The sequence below is a fragment of the Sebastes umbrosus genome, chromosome 4 (genome assembly GCF_015220745.1).
Source record: "Sebastes umbrosus isolate fSebUmb1 chromosome 4, fSebUmb1.pri, whole genome shotgun sequence".
Taxonomy (NCBI): Eukaryota; Metazoa; Chordata; class Actinopteri; order Perciformes; family Sebastidae; genus Sebastes; species Sebastes umbrosus.
Genome location: NC_051272.1, coordinates 20,714,262 through 20,732,057, shown reverse-complemented (window position 1 = coordinate 20,732,057; position 17,796 = coordinate 20,714,262). Strand labels below are relative to the sequence as shown.

Below are 17,796 nucleotides of genomic sequence, written 5' to 3'. Positions count from 1 at the left end.
TATTGCTCACTTTACTGTTCTTTTGAGGACATTTTGTGAGTGCAGAAATACAAAAACACACATAAGTGGTTCCTTTAGCATCCTTTCCAGGATATATTATCATAAACATCATGCAACATCTAATAAAACATTTTTTTTAATTTTCAACATCCCACATTGCTTCAGATGCACGCCTGCAAGACCACACCTATGCCAGGAATTTATATTTTTTTCAATATGTTTTTTTTTTTTTTTTAATTTAGATGCATTTAATTTTTTTATTTTATTTATGATTTAATTTATTTTTTCCTTTATTTATGATTCAATTAAATTTAATGAAATGTGCACTCTGATCTCTCATTTTGAAGCAGATCAATCATCTTCTTTATGTCTTCTTTCATATGTTATCATTTTAGTTTGTTTACTGAGCTCAGCAGCGGTTTGAATGTGTCTGCATTCCTGCATCATGATATGACAATCCAAATGCATTCACTTAGAGCTTGATATACTGTACAGTAACAACGCTTTAAAATTAGAAGAAAGGTGCAGCCATGCAATGGAGGGTGTGACAGCTGATGAGTCAAAAGCAACAGCTAACAGAGATGCAAACTTAATATCAACATATTGTATTACAGATGCACAAATGCATGCATCAATCAGGTATAGCAACATATGACACACCTTCACTAAAGATAGAGTACAGTATAAGCTCACACCATATGTCTGGTTGTAACTCTTCCAATGTGTAAATGTATATATATAGTAAAGCCATGCTTGGCTCCGTGTAGCCTGACGAACATATCTGGAACACAGTGTACCACAACATAAAACCAGATCCTCCCAGTGCCAAGTTCAACATATGCTGTACATGTGCACTCTCCTTACTGATATTTAATGTGCTGTCTCAGCGCTTCTCAATAATTCAATCATTTTGATTTACTGATAGGGGAACATCATTTTTTTATTCTCTCTGTGTGCAATCCTTTTTCAGATGTACATTATTTTTATATTCCTCAACAGCCAAATTTATATTCTAATAATTGAAAAAGGGGAAGAATGTTTGTCTAAAATATTAAAAATAAAATAAAATAAATAATTATAAAATATGTCCTTTGTATTAACGGGATGGAAAACTGGAAAAACCGAGGGAAAAAAGCTGCAGTCTTCATTTGCTGACTTGGCAGCTAATTAACCTGAACTAACAAATGCATGAAGTAACCTTCAAAAATATCCTTAACTGGACCAGAAACATATAGTGAGTTATGGGAGCTAATTTTAATTTTTAAAGGACGATATAAGGTCTATGAATGTTTATGCCCTACAAAACTGTTTAACCTAGTACCAATAAAGTGTACAGTATTTCATTTGTGTCATTTATGACTCCTAAATATTCTTGGAGCGTGTGGATGCTGTGATCCCTCAAGACGTGGAAATCTGACTCCAGACTGACTTTCACCCTCCCGTCCATGTATGGATAAATGTGCAACCCAAAGATGGGTTGAGGCCGATGGAGAGAAACGCCACAGTTCACAGTTCACAGTTCACGTGTGCTTCAACTGCATGTGTTCAGTTTTTGTTATTTAGTGATCCTTTATTTAGCCAGGAATGTCCCATTGAGATACAATATCTCTGCTTCCAAAGAGTCAAGACACATTGGACACATCTAACATCACTTCAGTAACACACAAGTAATTGTGTTGATTTGTGACAGCAAAAGTGACAATATTAAAGGTACTGAATGCAAGATTGGGAGCATTTCTATTGCCTCTGCACAGCTCTCAACATGGCGACGGCTGAGCCGGCAGCTTGCAGCTAACGGTGCTAACAGTGAAAACAATGGCAACAGTGCTGACAGAGGTTAACCGGAGGGTGGATGCTACGCTGAAGCAACTGCACCATCAGTCAGGACGTCATTATCGGCTGTAACCGCTGTATGAACACAGTGTAGAGCGGCAGCCGTGAGCCAAGGCCTATGGAGGGAGGCTGGGACACGGGCGGATACGGGTCTTGGGGTATGGGTTACAACACATGTGCACTGTAACTGAAGTTGCGGTGCGTTGCGATTGGCTCAATTTCGGCGAGTGCAGACCAGAATTCACTGCGCATTTGTGGTTCCCCAAAGATATGACGCACTCATGAAGCATGACCCAGTCTCCTTCAATAGGCCTTGCCGTGAGCTATAGCCAGTCGGGAGGGCTTACATGCACTAAAAGCCCGGCCAGCCCGGCGATGTAAACAAAGCAAGGAGAAGCTTGTATCACAACACACACAGATGGAGAGCGACTTAATTCTCTGCTCCGGTAGATATTACTCCTCTATATCTTTACATCGGGAATACTTGTTTGATGCTATGTTAATGCTCTGCATATTTTATAGAGCAGTGGTTCCCAAACTTTTTCACATCAAGGACCTGTAAACTGATGCAAATTAGACCACAGACCCCCATTTGATAAGATTTTGTCCCAGTGTCCAACATCTGATAGTTTTATTACAGAAAGTGTATGAAACTCATGACCAAAATAGTCATACATTACTTATGGAATTATAGTGAAAGTAAATAAGTCCCCTTTTTGATCGGGATCCCCTAGAACCCACTCGAGGACCCCTGGGGTCCCCGGACCCCACTTCAAAAACCACTGGTATATAGCACCTTTAAGTATACTCAAAACAGCCAGTATGCGTACTTAATCTGCTTCTTTTAGAGTGTACTAGTGATGAACACTGTTCTCCCACAATGCATTGCGCAAAGGTGGCATTACTCACTGTTGCAAAACATTAAAACTAGATATTAGGTAAAACAGCTTTGTGGACAGGACACCCAAGAAAACTAAAATTGAGTATCTAATCAGTGGGAAAACATTTAGATTTATGTATTTGTGAAGTTTGTCAGTGACATTCCACAATTACTGTTTTTTAGTACAGTGGTTCCCAACCGTTTTTCAAAAGGGACCCCTTTTCTATCATTGAGTAAACTGATTACCCCTGACTACATGACTATTTTATGTATAGTTCATATTATATTCAATGTATAACAATAACCGTACGGAACAACTGATAAACTGTACAATTAACCCAAACAGTGAACGCAATAACAGCAGGAAGTTGAAAATGAGCGATCTGGATGATTTTTTTTTGCATCAGAGATTAGTTTTCCAGCTATTTTTTAGGAACTTCTGATATATATCTGTGTCTGTATTGTGTATTTTTTAACAGTCAGACATACTTAATAGGCTTATTTTGACAAATTCAGTGTTTCCTTCGCCCTGATGTTCGGCCATTGTTCTATTAGCTCTTTGGTGGATTTATCCCATTTATATCTTAAATAATAATCAAAACTTTAAATATAACAATTTCATTTAGTTTTCTTCACAGAAATGAATGAAATGTTGAGATATAAGCCGATTGTATATTATTTTTCAAAAAGTTGTCTTACACCCCTTAAAATCAAGAAGGCCTCGCTACCTTCCCTGTGAAGCTTTGGCGACCCCTAGTGGGGGCTGGGACCCCCAGGTTGGGAACCAGTGTTTTAGTACATAATCTACTGTGTTCAATTAGTACATTGTATGAATTGTGACAGTACTGTCCATCTGTGGGACTCTCTCTCTCTCTCACACACAACAGCTCTCTCTTGTGGACGACTGGTTGAAGTGTCTTCAGGATGAGAGTTGACCTGCAGGACAACTGAAATGTGCTAAACTGTGGAATTAATATTAAGGTATTGTACTTCAGGGATTTACCAACTTGTATTTATTTCAGTTTACTTCCTGATAATTCTTGATTTTGATAGTTTGGTGTCTACAACAGATGCAGTAGATATTGTGTAGAGCTGCTGCTTGCTGCTGAAATCTGATCCCTTTATCATTCACTGTGAACATGTTTATTCATCTTGTGGGCTGGACAGATGAGGCCTGAAAGTTATGATATAACAGTAGGTGTATCAAATGAGAAGGGGGTGGATGCAACACAAAAACTGCACAATATAATACAATATAAATCAATATCCCTGCTACCTTTTGTGGAGCTCATAATGTTCTGTTGTCACTGAGATGTGTTGACTCACCTCAGCAGAAATGATGCTTTGTGTTTTTCCTGTTCATGCATACAGAATAGTGTAAAAGTATTTATATATTATATTATATATAGTATATTATATATTGTGCCCACCCACTATAAATAAACCCCGCCACATAACAGACACCCACTCCTGTCTAAGTGGATTACTGTGAGAAAAGCACTTGTTGAGAGAAGACTTGCACAGATGTATGCAGTCCTTGAAGTGTCTAATCTGGCCAGACTGCAGAGCAGCAGGCGACTGCTAACAAGGGTAACTGCCGATTAAGGTCAGACTGCAGCGCCGCAGACAGACAGGAAGACTAATCAACAGCAAACATCACACATATCACCCTCCTTCTGATGTGCCACCTTTGTTCTCATCACAGTCCTAAAACCAATTCATGAACCTGACTTTGGTGGAGGATATGATACATGGATTTGTTTTGTTTTTCTCCTCTTTTACGAAGGAATACACACTGTGGAGAGGATATAGCACTCATATAACACAAATAGGACAGAGATACTGTAAGACTGGACTAGACCTGGAGCTTCAGGACGTGTCCTCATGCTCTCCTCTCTCTGGATCTCTGGACCAGGTTCAGCTGATCAGGCCGTCAGCCAATCATGTGACACTGAAGTCTGAGACTCAACATGTGGGACTTCCTGCTGTTCGAACACAACCAGCCAGCCGAGTCGTCAAACAGGAATATTCATTGGTTTGGTTGTTTCCGCGTCATGTATGGGCTATAGATTTGTGTTGTTTTATATCATAATCATTGTTTGATTGGAATATGTGGGAACTCAAAGGTTTCTCATGCAGGAAAGGTAAGCACTTTTATTTTTGGTTTTGTGCCACTGACATTGTAACATAACATATTATTACCAAACATGCTCCTGCCTTTTCATTTTCATTTTCAATAATGTCCCAGAAGATGCTCAGATAAAGTGAGGCAAATAAGAATAATCTTGGTGATGAAAATATAGTTTAAATTGTGAATAAAATACTAACAGCAATGTGTTCAAATATGTATATTGTAGAGGTATCTGAACTAATTAAGTCACATGTTTTTTCCAGCATAGTATTTAATTGAATGTTGCTGAAGAAGTGCCAAACTGAACACATGGTGAGTCTATGAGCCCCAAACACTCCTCTCCTATTCATATCACATTCATATGATATTCTTAATATCACACAGTCTGGATAGTATGTTGTTTACATTGACAGAAAATAACTGAAATCATCATCCAATTAATTGATTTGTTGGTCAGAATGAATCAGAAACAATAATGGATGATAATGAATCAATGGTTTGACCTGTGTATGTATTCAAATCACCGTCAGTCTGGGCTGCATGGTTAGTTGATTTTGTTTGGCTGGACAGAAGGAAGTAATTAGTGGTGTAAATAAGAGGATCTTTTGATTGACAGCTTCTCCTGTTAACCTGACAGGAGACGGAGAGCCAACAGTGGGCCGAGAGCCAAACTGATGAGGACAGTGACTCAGATGAGATCATGTGTGGAATCACCGTAAGCATTACTTTCTGGTGGTTTGAATGTTTTATTTTTTTATTTTATCACATTTTTAGATAACCAAAACATATTTTGAATGCCCCTTTAATCAATATGTCCATAGTTTCCCTTGCCAAAATTAAGTTTATTCAAGTTTGCCATTAGAACACTTCTTTTGAACTTAAAATAATAATAATTTCAGTCTACTTTTTATGCACTTATTAGAGATATATTTAACAAAAGGATAATAAGGGTATACTTGGCTCATACTGACAAGTATACAGAAAAGTCTAAGTATATTTGGCTTATAGGCCTACTTACTTAATCTTTTGATCAAGATATACTTCTTGCCCTACAGGCTTACAGAAAAGAATACTTGGCTTGTAAATGTGTTTACTTTTTGATAGAGTCACCTATTATAGTGTGTGAGGATGTTTTAATATGAATTTACTCAATTCATCAAGTTTTGGGATTATCTGTTCACCGTAGAGGCATGCGAGAACAACACATTTTATTATTTTTTTAAATCACATCACAAATCATAGAGTCAAATAGCAAAAGGAGCATGTCTCTTTATGTAATACATAAATCATTGTCTAAGTACTATAAGTTAAAGTATACAAAGTATACTTTCATGAACTAAAAAGCAGAGACGCTCACAAGTCATTTTTTTGACTTGAAGTCAAGTTTCAAGTCTTTTGTCTGCTCTGTTTGCCAGGTAGTCATGTAATCATTTTTCAAAATTCACATGATGTCATCAAACAAAATATTCCACTTCAATATATTTATTGGTGTTAAGCCTTTAAAAATCAGAAGTTATCATTATATGGTCACTGAATGCTGGAAAGGCAATGGCTCCATTTGGTTTAATATTGTGGAGTAAGTGCTTCTTGAAACATGAAACCAGAATATAAACACTGAACAAATGGTTTATAACACTATAATATAGCTGTAAACAAACTTTGGCAACAAACTTTGGCAACAATACTTAAACTATAATTTCACCTTAGAAGCATCCATAACAGGCATATAAAGAGGTAATATATGTGATTAAACACTATAATATATATTTATTACACAATCCTCACAGTGTGTTATAAAACATGTATTAGCTCTTTATACACATGTACAAGCAATTTTAAAACTGTTCATAAATGTGTTCAAAACTTCAGTTAGACAGAAACTTAACTCAAGATTCACTTACTAGATTTCTTCGGCAGTGTTTATCAGCTCCTCATCATTTCCTGGCCTTCATCAACTAATGGAGTTTCTATGAGAGTAAAGAAGTATTTATAAATAAATAAATATATCATTCTTTATATAATAAACAGTCATATTCTTTAAAATATAAAATATGTGATTGAATCATTCAATTGCAAATATAGTTGACAAATATGTTAATAAAAACTTAAAATATCTCTTATATCTGCTTACATCTACAGTATAGTGTGTCACACAATTTATAAACCATTTTTTATTGTTTATACGCTGCTTATGAATGCTAAAAAAAATAAAAGTTGGCGAAAATAAGGTGCTACCCACTTTTTTTGCAGCCATTGTTGTAAAAATGTGAGCCTGTTTTAATCCCTCGGCCCCCTGTGGTGCTGAGCTGTTTGGAGCAGAAGGTAAGTGTGTTAGTGTTTGTCTCCGCAGGAGAGCTGTGCCACTGACCTGACTCGCCACCCTCAGCTGGATACTGACGTAAAGGCAGTCAGGACTTTGTATTCAGACTCTGCAGTCTCCATCAGGTCAGAGCAGCTTTTCTTAGTCATGGTCTTAAAGAGGATCTATTATGCTCATTTTCAGGTGCATGCTTGTATTTTGGGTTTCTACTAGAAGATGTTTAGTTTCTTTCATGTTCAAAAAACACTTTGTCAGCTGGCCTCCTCTGTTGTGATTGGTCAACTGAACCAAACTCTTCAGACTCCGCTCCAGCTTCGCTCTAACTAGCTTTGTTTGAGGCCGTGCCAAACTAGCCGCTAGGCAGGTATTATGCAAATGTGTTACTTGGTGACATCACCACATTACAGAAGAAAAGACGGGACTTCAAGCGAGGCGTTTCAGGCAGTTCAGGAGCAACGTTTCTGTGGGGGAGAGTAACTCCCTTTGGCGTAGACTTTGGACTTTGTAACTTTGCAGACCTTCTACAAAAAATGTATAACACACTAAAGGAAAGGGGAAAAAACACAATAGGTTCTCTTTAAAACGATTACTGTTGCTTTTCTACATTCTCACACGTCCACTTCCTTTTCTTCTTCTAGGGAGTACGGCTCAATTGATGATGTGGATGTTGACTTAAGCATAAATGCCAACGTTTTGGATGTAAGTTAAATTTACAATAATTTATGTAGAATATATTGACGCGTTTGCTGTCCTCGCATCTTGGTGTGTTTAATATGATTGTGCTATGTGTGCTGTGTGATGTCCACAGGAGGAAGCGACCATAGCCTGGAGGATTAACCCATCAGAGCCCATCGTTATCCGACTGCACTTTTCTCCGTCTCAGTATCTGGACGGACCTGGTGAGCATCAATGACACATTTACTATAAATTTGAATTTACTATGAATCAATGTGACACCTGATTAAGTGACGTTTCTCACCACAGCACCTTCAGTCGAAGTCTTTCAACCATCCAACACTCATTTCAGCCTTAGGAAACAACTACAGAAGTGAGTGTTCATGTTTCATGCTTCATACCAGTTAATTCATGTTGCAATAGGCCTCCACATTATTACAGATTTCACTTTTTAGATGTTAAACTTTTTAGTTCAATTATGGATGAGGATTTTAAAGGTACAGTGAATAACATTTTGGGGGATCTAGCATCAGAAATTGAATATAATATTCATAACTATGTTTTCATTAGTGTATAATCACCTGAAACTAAGAATCGTGTTTTCGTTAGCTTAGAATGAGCCCTTCATACACAGGGAGCGGGTCGTCTTCACGGAGTCCGCCATGTTGCTCCACCATGTTTCTACAGTAGCCCAGAACGGACAAACCAAACACTGGCTCCAGAGAGAGCCTTTCCCATTTTTACGTTACCTGAAGGCCAGCGCAGTTCTCCGACACGCTTGTTAAGTAAGGGATAATGTACAGCGAGCCAGTCATTGTTGTGAAAGAATCCCCGACAGGGCGCACCCCAACGTGAAGCAGAGGGGTCTCTCATCGCCCTGAAGGGGATTTTTTCACAACAATGACCTGCTAGCTGTACATTATCCCGCTTATTACACGGCTACTTACTGAAGAATTCAATAATTTGACACTTAAACGGTCCGCAGAATCCAACATCAGAATTGCGCTTATAGCAACGGTCTGCTATACATAGCAACAGTCTGTTATAAAGAAATTACAGACCGCAGAACGCCGTGACTAAGCAATCAGAATTGAGTATTTAACACAGCCATGTAATAAACTGCGATAACGTGAGCCAAAACTGTGGTACTGCCAGTACTTGGAAAGGGAGGAGTGAGGGGAGGGGCATCAGTTGGTTGCAATCTACAACTACACCACTAGATGCCACCAATTCCTACACACTGTACCTTTAAAACTTGTGTTTACCACAGATGTGCGCATAAGTTTCTTGCAAATAAGTCATTCAACATGAAAAAATGCATAAAAATGACTAATCGACAAAAGAAATCTTAGTTGACCCAGACCAAAACGACTGATTAGTCGGCTATTTTACTAAGAGAGGGCCGCCCTATAGCCTATTGCTCAGACTAACTGTTCATGTCTGTTCCCAGTGTTCTCACAGTCTTCTTATCTCGGGAGTGGAAACATTTGACCAATGACAACGTCGTAGTCCGACAGAAGACAAGGCACAGCTGGTTCAGGCCAGGTGGGACCATCAAGAAATTTCGTGCGCGACTCAGCATCTGGCTCCCTACATCAAAGTATGTGACAATCTAATGAATCCAGCAGTTTTGTTGCTGATTCAACCTGTTCTGAAGTCTCTGTTCACTGCTTCCTCGCTCACTGTGTGGGCAGGTCCAGTGAGCTCCAGGAACCCACTACGAAAGGAAGGATCATTTCACCAACGATGAACCGTTTAAAAAATCACACAACTTCCTACACCATCAAGAATCCCACAGGAGAGCTCTTCACCTACACACCCAGTGGAAAGGTGAGTTCAAAATACACCTCTGTCATAATACACTTGGGTATTTTATGGTTGCAACAATCTTGCCAAGTTTTTGTCTCTTCTATTACCTAATAAGTTCTGTAAGTTTAATAGTGAGTGTTCGTGTCTCTTCTTCCACAGAGGGTGGTGGTGTCAGCAGTCAAGTCATCAGCACAGCTTAGTACCAAACAGCTGATAGAGCTGCTTTTCTCCTCCCAGGCCATCAGGCACTGTAAGACCACCCCAAGTCTGCAGCACGGCTTCTTGGTGCAGGTAAAGCAGAATAAATCAGGTACTATTATATTTTGTCATGGAGGGAAATTTAAGAGTAACTGCACCCAGTGTCATAATCCAACTTGCATAATACCTCAGTACAGCTTTGGATTCCCAGGTGAGCTTCTCTAAAAATACAGAGAATATTTTCAAGAGATCTTCACAGCGGCCGTCAGCAGATTTTAGAATTAGTGTACAAAACTATTGTTGAGAGTGTTTTAACCTTTCACCTTCCTGCCTGGACGGTCACCTAAACTGTAGATCTAAGAATAAACTCTCTAGGATTGTGTCAATGGCAAGCAATATAGTTGCCAAACCCTAAAAGCCCTTGACTCAACTTTTTATAGATAGGACGAGGAAGACAGCGAGGAGTATCCTGGCAGATCAACACATTCTCATCCCAACTCGTCATATGCTGACGCTTTGTCAGACCCCTCAGTGTCACTTTTCGCTTGCAGTAACACATGCGTAATGTTGTGAATTAAACAAAAACACTTGCTTAGTTTCAGGCAATAAAACCACTATAGTTAGGTTTAGGAAAAAACAACATGGTTGGGCTTAAAACTACTACGTTTGTACAGTGAAAATGACACTGAACGTTGTGAACAGGGAACACGAACGAACAGCTAATTGTAACGTGACGCACAAGACACGAACAGCGGTCTCCTGGATGAAAGCCTTGTGTTTGTTGGACCCATCCACCTCTCATGCTGCCCGCCCTATGTGTCTTTTTGCTCTTAAAGCTACGTCACCACACTGCCGGCGCACTTTCCCTGAGGGTTTAATTGACGTGGATGGGTTTACATTGTAGTTAATGGAAAGCTTGGCGCGTCTCACACCGACGCTAAAGGGTGCCTTGTGCATCAGTATCAAACGCAGACGGTCGTGACAAAGCCTCGGTATTTGACGCCCTGGGAATGAGAAGGTGTTGAGCAGATAGCTCCCTTCCTCTTTTCAGCCAGTTTGAGCTCTTGAGCACCAGGAGGAGCTATAGAGTCCCTCTGGCAACTAAAAACGTGTTTAAGAAGTCCTTCATCCCAAGTGCCATCAATATTCTTAACTCAACAAAGAGTAGATCTAAGCCACGCTAGACACTGACATTAACTATTTTAATGTGTAATATGACTTGCCTATTTGTTTTTACTAAATGCTTGCCTGCTCTTTATGTTGTTTTCTTTGTTTGGTGAGGCGAAAACAAATTTCCACCATAGTGGACAATAAGATTTATTATATTGTACTAGTGGTTACCACATGCTCTTTCTACTGTCAGTGCAGCAGCAATTTAGCGAGTAGTTGATTGACAACAGTGTGCCATTACATTTGTTTTACCTCCTGTAAAGCAGTTGGTAAGATGAAATGCAAGCAGCATCTATAATGATGTTTTCCATTGTGTTCACAGATAATGAGGTATGCTGAGCAGAGACTCCCCACGCTGAACGAATACTGTGTTGTCTGTGATGAGCGACATGTGTTTCAGAACGCCCCTATGTTAAAGGTACATTCCTACAAAGACTGATTTACTGGCTAATCTACTGATTGAAAACCAAAAAATGCAGTTGACTGTTAATACATTGTCACTATTTAGTTCTCTGTGTGTTTGTAGCCAGCGGTTTGCACCAGGGAGCTGTGTGTGTTTTCCTTTTATACATTGGGGGTCATGTCTGGAGCTACAGAGGAGGTTGCCACCGGTGCAGAGGTTGGTAACACACTTAACACACTTTTGGTGATCATAATATCAGATTGATGTGTTGTAGTAATGGCTGTTCTACAGGTAGTTGACCTGCTGGTGGCCATGTGCAGAGCTGCCCTTCAGTCTTCACGCAAGGGCATCATATTTGAACCGTACCCTTCTGTTGTAGATCCGTGCAACCCCAAAACCCTGGCCTTTAATCCTAAGGTACCAGCTGAACTAATCTAATGTATTACTGACTTGATTTGTAATTAACTATTTAATATGTTATTTGAATGTCTTGTTTTATTGTTGCAGAGAAAGAGCTATGACAGACTACAAAAAGCACTGGACAGTGTCTTGTTAATCAGGAGGATGTCACAGGTGAGTGATCTTAAAATAAATCCCACACTCATGACTCCGTTTTCAAAGTTCATATCTTGTTCTCCTCGTCTGAGAATAATCTAAAAGTTGGTGAATGTTTCCTTGACAGTTGCATTAATATATTATTAGATCGATGAAACTGTATTTGATCATATCCAGGGTCCATATTCTGAAATGAAGAAGCAGATGGACAAGATAGACCCTCTCGCTCATCCCTTACTACAATGGTGAGTGACGCAATCTAAACATATTTTCATTGTATTTCATAAAACTTGACATGTCATCAAATGTTTCTTAGATTCATATCCAGGTGTGTGTTTGTATGTTTGACAACAGGATTTTAACAAGCAACAGATCACACATTGTGAAGCTTCCGCTGAACAGGGTACGATAGAGCAGCTCATAGCTAGAATATGACGTCTTAACTCAGTAGTTTTACAGCAGTAGTAGTTAGACAAATATTATATGATATACTAGGTTTTATACTTTTATTTAAATTTTATTCTGTTTGTGCTTGTCTATTTTTAATCACTTGGTGCACAACAGCAACTTAAGTTCATGCACACACCCCATCAGTTCCTGTTGATCAGCAGCCCTCCATCCAAAGAGGCTCGTTTCCAAGCTGCCAGGAAACTTTACGGCAGCACTTTTGCTTTCCAGTGAGTAGAAACAAAGCTGTGCCACTAATATAAAACCTTCATATCAACACTATGATCCTTCTTTCATACGTTTAGACCCTATTTTCTCTTCTTTCAGTGGTTCCCACATCGAAAACTGGCACTCGATTTTGAGAAATGGGCTGATTAATGCTTCGTATACCAAATTACAGGTAGAGTATGAAAACACCAAAGGGTCTTGTATTCCTTGAGCTAAGTTAATATAAGCCTTTAAAGCTAATATCATGTCACAGTGGAGATTTCAACAGACTTCTGAGTTTAGCTTTTCTAGATTAAGTGTACAGTTTGACCTATGAGACCTTTAAATCAACTGAAGTGTTCCCATTGTTTCTTATTCAAGCTTCATGGAGCTGCATTTGGGAAGGGCATTTACCTGAGTCCGATCTCAAGCATATCATTTGGATATTCAGGTATGAATGCACACTTTAATTTATACTCTACATACAAATTGTCCTTTTTATACAAAGATCACCATTACTTATTGATTCTGGCATATTTTTTTGTGCAGAGATGGGTAAAGGGCGACACCAAATGCATACCAAAGAAGAACTCATACAGAAATGCAACCAAATAAACAAGATCAAACAGGTAGATTATCATTCATGTGTCTAAAATGTGTCTGTCTGTACAAGGGCGTCTTCTCTTGTTTTGTGTATCTCATCCTGTATTGTCTCCTTGTCTCAGGAACAGCCGGGGCAGTCCAGGTTTCTGCAAAACAGGAATCTAAACTGCATTGCTCTCTGTGAAGGTACATTTGATATAATATACTGTATGTGTGTTACAAAGAGCCTTGAGTTGATAATATTAGGAATGATTTTGTGACAAAGTTGTATGCATGTCCTGACAGTCATAACGTCAAGGAACCTTCAAAAACATGGGAACATCTGGGTGTGTCCGATATCCGACCATGTGTGCACACGGTTCCTCTTTGTGTGAGTATAACATGAAGCAGAAGAGACAGAAAACCTTTGTGCCAGTGTGATGATACATTTCCTGACTATATTGAAGAATTCTCACAATGTTCTGCTTTTGTCTTTCTCAGGTATGAGAACGGCCAGGTGGGAGACGTCCACATCAACACTCAGGAAGCCAGGATCCACAGGGAAATTTTACAAGTAATTGCTTCAAAGCCGTGCTGAGAAAACAAATGATTTATTACTAGCGTGCAGATTTCATTTTAAAAAACAACTGACTGAGGATAGATCTTAGTTCTTTTGTGGCTAAATAATAAGTTTGGCTTTTATTGGTTTGACAGGTGAGCATAAAACAATGTTTTATATTGAATTTATCAGATTGTGTGTGAATGAACGAAGAGGGCATCTCTTGTTTCTGATATCAACTGCAATAATATTAGATGGATGAAACGTTTTTGTTGTGTCATACACCTGTAAAAGCTTTTTTTGCCTTATATCTTAATGTACAGTCTGGTGTTATTTAAATCTATGTCATAACTATGTACTGTAAACACATTTTATACCTTTTTTACAAGCACACATTTTTTAATAAAAAAAAAATCAATATTTGTTAATTTTGTTCAACAGATCAAATGTTTTACTTTTACAGCTCAAAGGGCCCCTTTTTTTATTTGTGTAATACCTGTTTTGTACCACAAGATGGAAGTGTAACCTATAATAACTACTGATGAACTACTTTTCATCACAGTCAGAATCAGAAATACTATATTGATCTCCGGGGGGAATTGAGACGCTGCAGTTGCTCTTATATAAAAGCATAAAGACATATAAGAAAAATACAAATAAAGGACAATGTAGCATGTTAAATATGTTCATAATGCTACAATATATAACACAATATATGTAAAGCAATATAAATATATAATAAAAATAAGAATAATAAATGAGAAATATGTACAAATATGTGCATTAAACACATAGAATATATAACCTTGCTAACACAGAGCCAATAAAACCCCATAATTGTTACATTATGACAGTTATAATTCTAAATGTCTGTAAGAAGATCCTGCTACAGATGTTTAAATTAGAAAGCATTGTGATCACATTCAAAACGTGGTTGTTGACATGAGCCTCTTATATTTTACCTCAGGAAAAACAACACTAGTCAACTGCATAACACAAGAGTCCCACATAAAATGAATAATGTGCTTTATACTAAAAAAAATAAATAAATTGAGAGACTCCAGAGAACCACAGCTATGTTTTACCCAACATTGTCATACTGGGGATGTACTCACTGATGGACAGTTAACATGCATATTTATGCCAAGTGGATTATTCTCCTGGGGAATAACTGTATTTTGTTCTGAACTATATTGACACCACTGACAATCACATCTTTGTGCTCATTGTTCAGTGAATATCATGAGGTGCACACCATCCTGTGAGGCAGAAATGCACCATTATAACAGTATACTGGTTCCATATGAGCCCCACAGCTGCCTCCTGACCTCCTCTCTCTCGGCTCTGCTCCTCTAAAGAAAAGACCTCTGTTTGCATCTGCATTCAATCTTTTCTTTTTATGCAAGTTTGACAAAAAAAGCAGCAGCTCCAAGGTATGATTGTCCTCATAAATGTCATTGACTCCAAAGAGGAACAAATGAGGTAGCAAGCATTTTCTGGGTCAGCCCAGCAGGCGATGGACTGAAGGGAGGAGAACTGGGAAGTTGCTGTAATAGCCCAAAGGAAGACATTTTTCAAGGACCATATGGCTCTCTGGTGATAATGCAGAGGGAAAGTTGCCTTGAAAGCAATGATATGTTGCAATAACTATTATTTCTAAATATCTTTAACCCAGCGACATTGTATTTTGTATATTTGCAAAAAGGCACATTAAGGATGTCAACAATTGAAAACAAAGGGTTGTTTCATCACGCCTTGTTAAATCTCATTAACTCGTGTTAATTCATCCACATAATTCAAGCATCCACATGGACAAATAAAATCTCTGAGCCCTTTAGGGTTTAACAAAAGCTTCCCTCTAAAACCAACAAACTAGAATGTGATATTATAAAATGTTGCATGTGCCTTTAAGAGCCTCATGTCCCACTCTACATGTCTCTCTCTGAGCCTCATATGTGTTTGTTGGCATCAGCTGTCCTCAGTGCTGAATAGAGCAAGGACATCTTTTCCTTCACGTCAATGGGATTAGAGGAAGAAATACCCTCTTCATATACTGCTGGCTGTCATCTCAGTGCTCAGAAGACAACATGGAAATGCAGTGTGGACAGAGGACAGAAAGAAGAGCGGGATGAGTCACAAGTTTGGATTACAGAGCTGATCAGTTTTTAGTTTCTTATACTAAATGAACAAGAAACGTGTTTCCGATCTCAAGGGAGGTATGCAAAAAATCCGAGGCTGCAGACTCAGAAACAGCATCACTGCTTTTTAAACAATGACTGAACCCAGGGGTCAGATGAAGAGTTCAAATGCTACAAGCAGCACTGTGTTGGAACTGCAGTCTGCTTCATTCGACCCTGATGTCTCATCTTTGTCTTTGCCTCCAAAACTTGGCCAGAGCAACTTCCGAAGAGTCAGCCGCACAGAGGACAGTGACCCCTACCCGATCCCCGGCCTGGCAGCAGACACCCTGCACATGCGAGTGAAAGAAGGAAGCAAGATCCGCAATTTGCTGCAGTTTGCAACTGCTCGCATGCAAGGGGAGGGAAAAGATGGGACATCGCTGAGACAGGTGGTCTTCACCGGCTCAGGTAGAGGAGTCACCAAGACCATCACCTGTGTGGAGATCTTGAAACGTAAAGTGGGTGAGCTCCACCAGGTGTCCAAGCTCTACTACAAGACAGTGAATGAGGTCTGGGAGAGTCCACAGCAGGGAGCACCAGGTATAACCGTGCAGAGGACGGTCCCTGCCATCTGTATCCTGCTCTCTAAAGACCCTCTGGATCCCCAGGAGCCTGGGTACCAACCCCCCCAAACCCCCAGTGTTCCCACAGAGGACGCAGAGAAACGTAGAGCTCTGATCAGTCCGTCCTCACAACACACCGCCAAGAGAGTCTGTCCGGATGACTGGAGTGTGTGTTCTCCGAGGGCTGACCCCTCGTAGTCGATTAGTCGACTAATCGGTTGTTTGGATTTTAGTTGACTAAGATTTCTTTAGTCATTTTTATGCGTTTTTCATGCTGAATTACTTATTTCCAAGAAACTTATGAGCACATCTCTGGTAAACACAAGATTTAAAGTTGTGCTTTTGTGTGATTCTTTGTGGAGAAACTCAGTTTTACATATCTGTCAATTAAAGGAACAGTGTCTAACATTTCGGGGGATCTAATGGCATAAATTGAATATTCATTCATTCATTCATTCATTATCTGTAACCGCTTATACCATTCGGGGTCGCGGGGGGCTGGAGCCGATCCCAGCTGACATTGGGCGAAGGCGGGGTACACCCTGGACACGTCACCAGACTATCACAGGGCTGGCACATAGAGACAGACAACCATTCACGCTCACATTCACACCTACGGGCAATTTAGAGTCAACAATTAACCTAACCTGCATGTCTTTGGACTGTGGGAGGAAGACGGAGAACCTGGAGAAAATGTTTTATGTAATATTCATAACTATGTTTTCATTAGTGTATAAACAACTGAAACTAAGAATCGTTGTGTTTTCACTAGCTTAGAATGAGCCCTTCATATCTGCATAGGGAGCGGGTCCTCTTCATGGAGTACCGCCATGTTGCTCCACCATGTATCTACAGTAGCCTAGAACAGACAAACCAAACACTGGCTCTAGAGAGAGACTTTTACATTATTACGTTACCTGAAGGTCACTAGTTCTCCGACACGCTTGTGAAACTGCGGTAACGTGAGCCACAGAGAGTAAAACTTTGGTACTGCCAGCCACCGTCTGACTTCCGTTGCTGCTAAAGTAGTGTTATTATGGTAAGGATGGCCTCTGAGCGAGGCGAGCAGCGTTACCATGGTTTTGCACTCAGCGGCTCACATTACCGTAGTCTTGAAAGGGATGAGTGAGAGGAGAGGTACTTAGTTGGTTGCAATCTGCAAACAAACCACTACATGCCACCAAATCCTACACACTGTACCTTTAAATCAACTAATCGATTAGTCATCAAAATCATATGGGTATCGACTAAGAATTTCTTTGGTTCAGGACAGCCCTAGAAAAG

General features: G+C 39.4%; 2 protein-coding genes across 2 annotated transcripts; both read left to right on the top strand.

The window, feature by feature from the left end:
- Positions 1–5,114: 5,114 nt before the first annotated feature.
- Positions 5,115–14,149, top strand: LOC119486191 (protein mono-ADP-ribosyltransferase PARP6-like). Its single transcript, XM_037766090.1, has 22 exons — positions 5,115–5,156; positions 5,482–5,559; positions 7,195–7,289; positions 7,803–7,863; positions 7,973–8,063; positions 8,149–8,212; positions 9,290–9,439; positions 9,534–9,669; positions 9,808–9,939; positions 11,339–11,434; positions 11,543–11,635; positions 11,711–11,836; positions 11,927–11,992; positions 12,152–12,219; positions 12,329–12,377; positions 12,539–12,651; positions 12,749–12,821; positions 13,010–13,079; positions 13,178–13,257; positions 13,354–13,417; positions 13,517–13,601; positions 13,712–14,149. Exons 1-22 carry the CDS (start codon positions 5,124–5,126, stop codon positions 13,806–13,808), a joined length of 1,920 nt encoding a protein of 639 aa, XP_037622018.1. The 5' UTR covers positions 5,115–5,123; the 3' UTR covers positions 13,809–14,149.
- A 1,848-nt stretch (positions 14,150–15,997) lies between these two features.
- Positions 15,998–16,754, top strand: LOC119486192 (ribonuclease P protein subunit p25-like protein). Its single transcript, XM_037766091.1, has one exon. It carries the CDS (start codon positions 16,042–16,044, stop codon positions 16,708–16,710), a length of 669 nt encoding a protein of 222 aa, XP_037622019.1. The 5' UTR covers positions 15,998–16,041; the 3' UTR covers positions 16,711–16,754.
- The last annotated feature ends 1,042 nt before the right edge of the window (positions 16,755–17,796 follow it).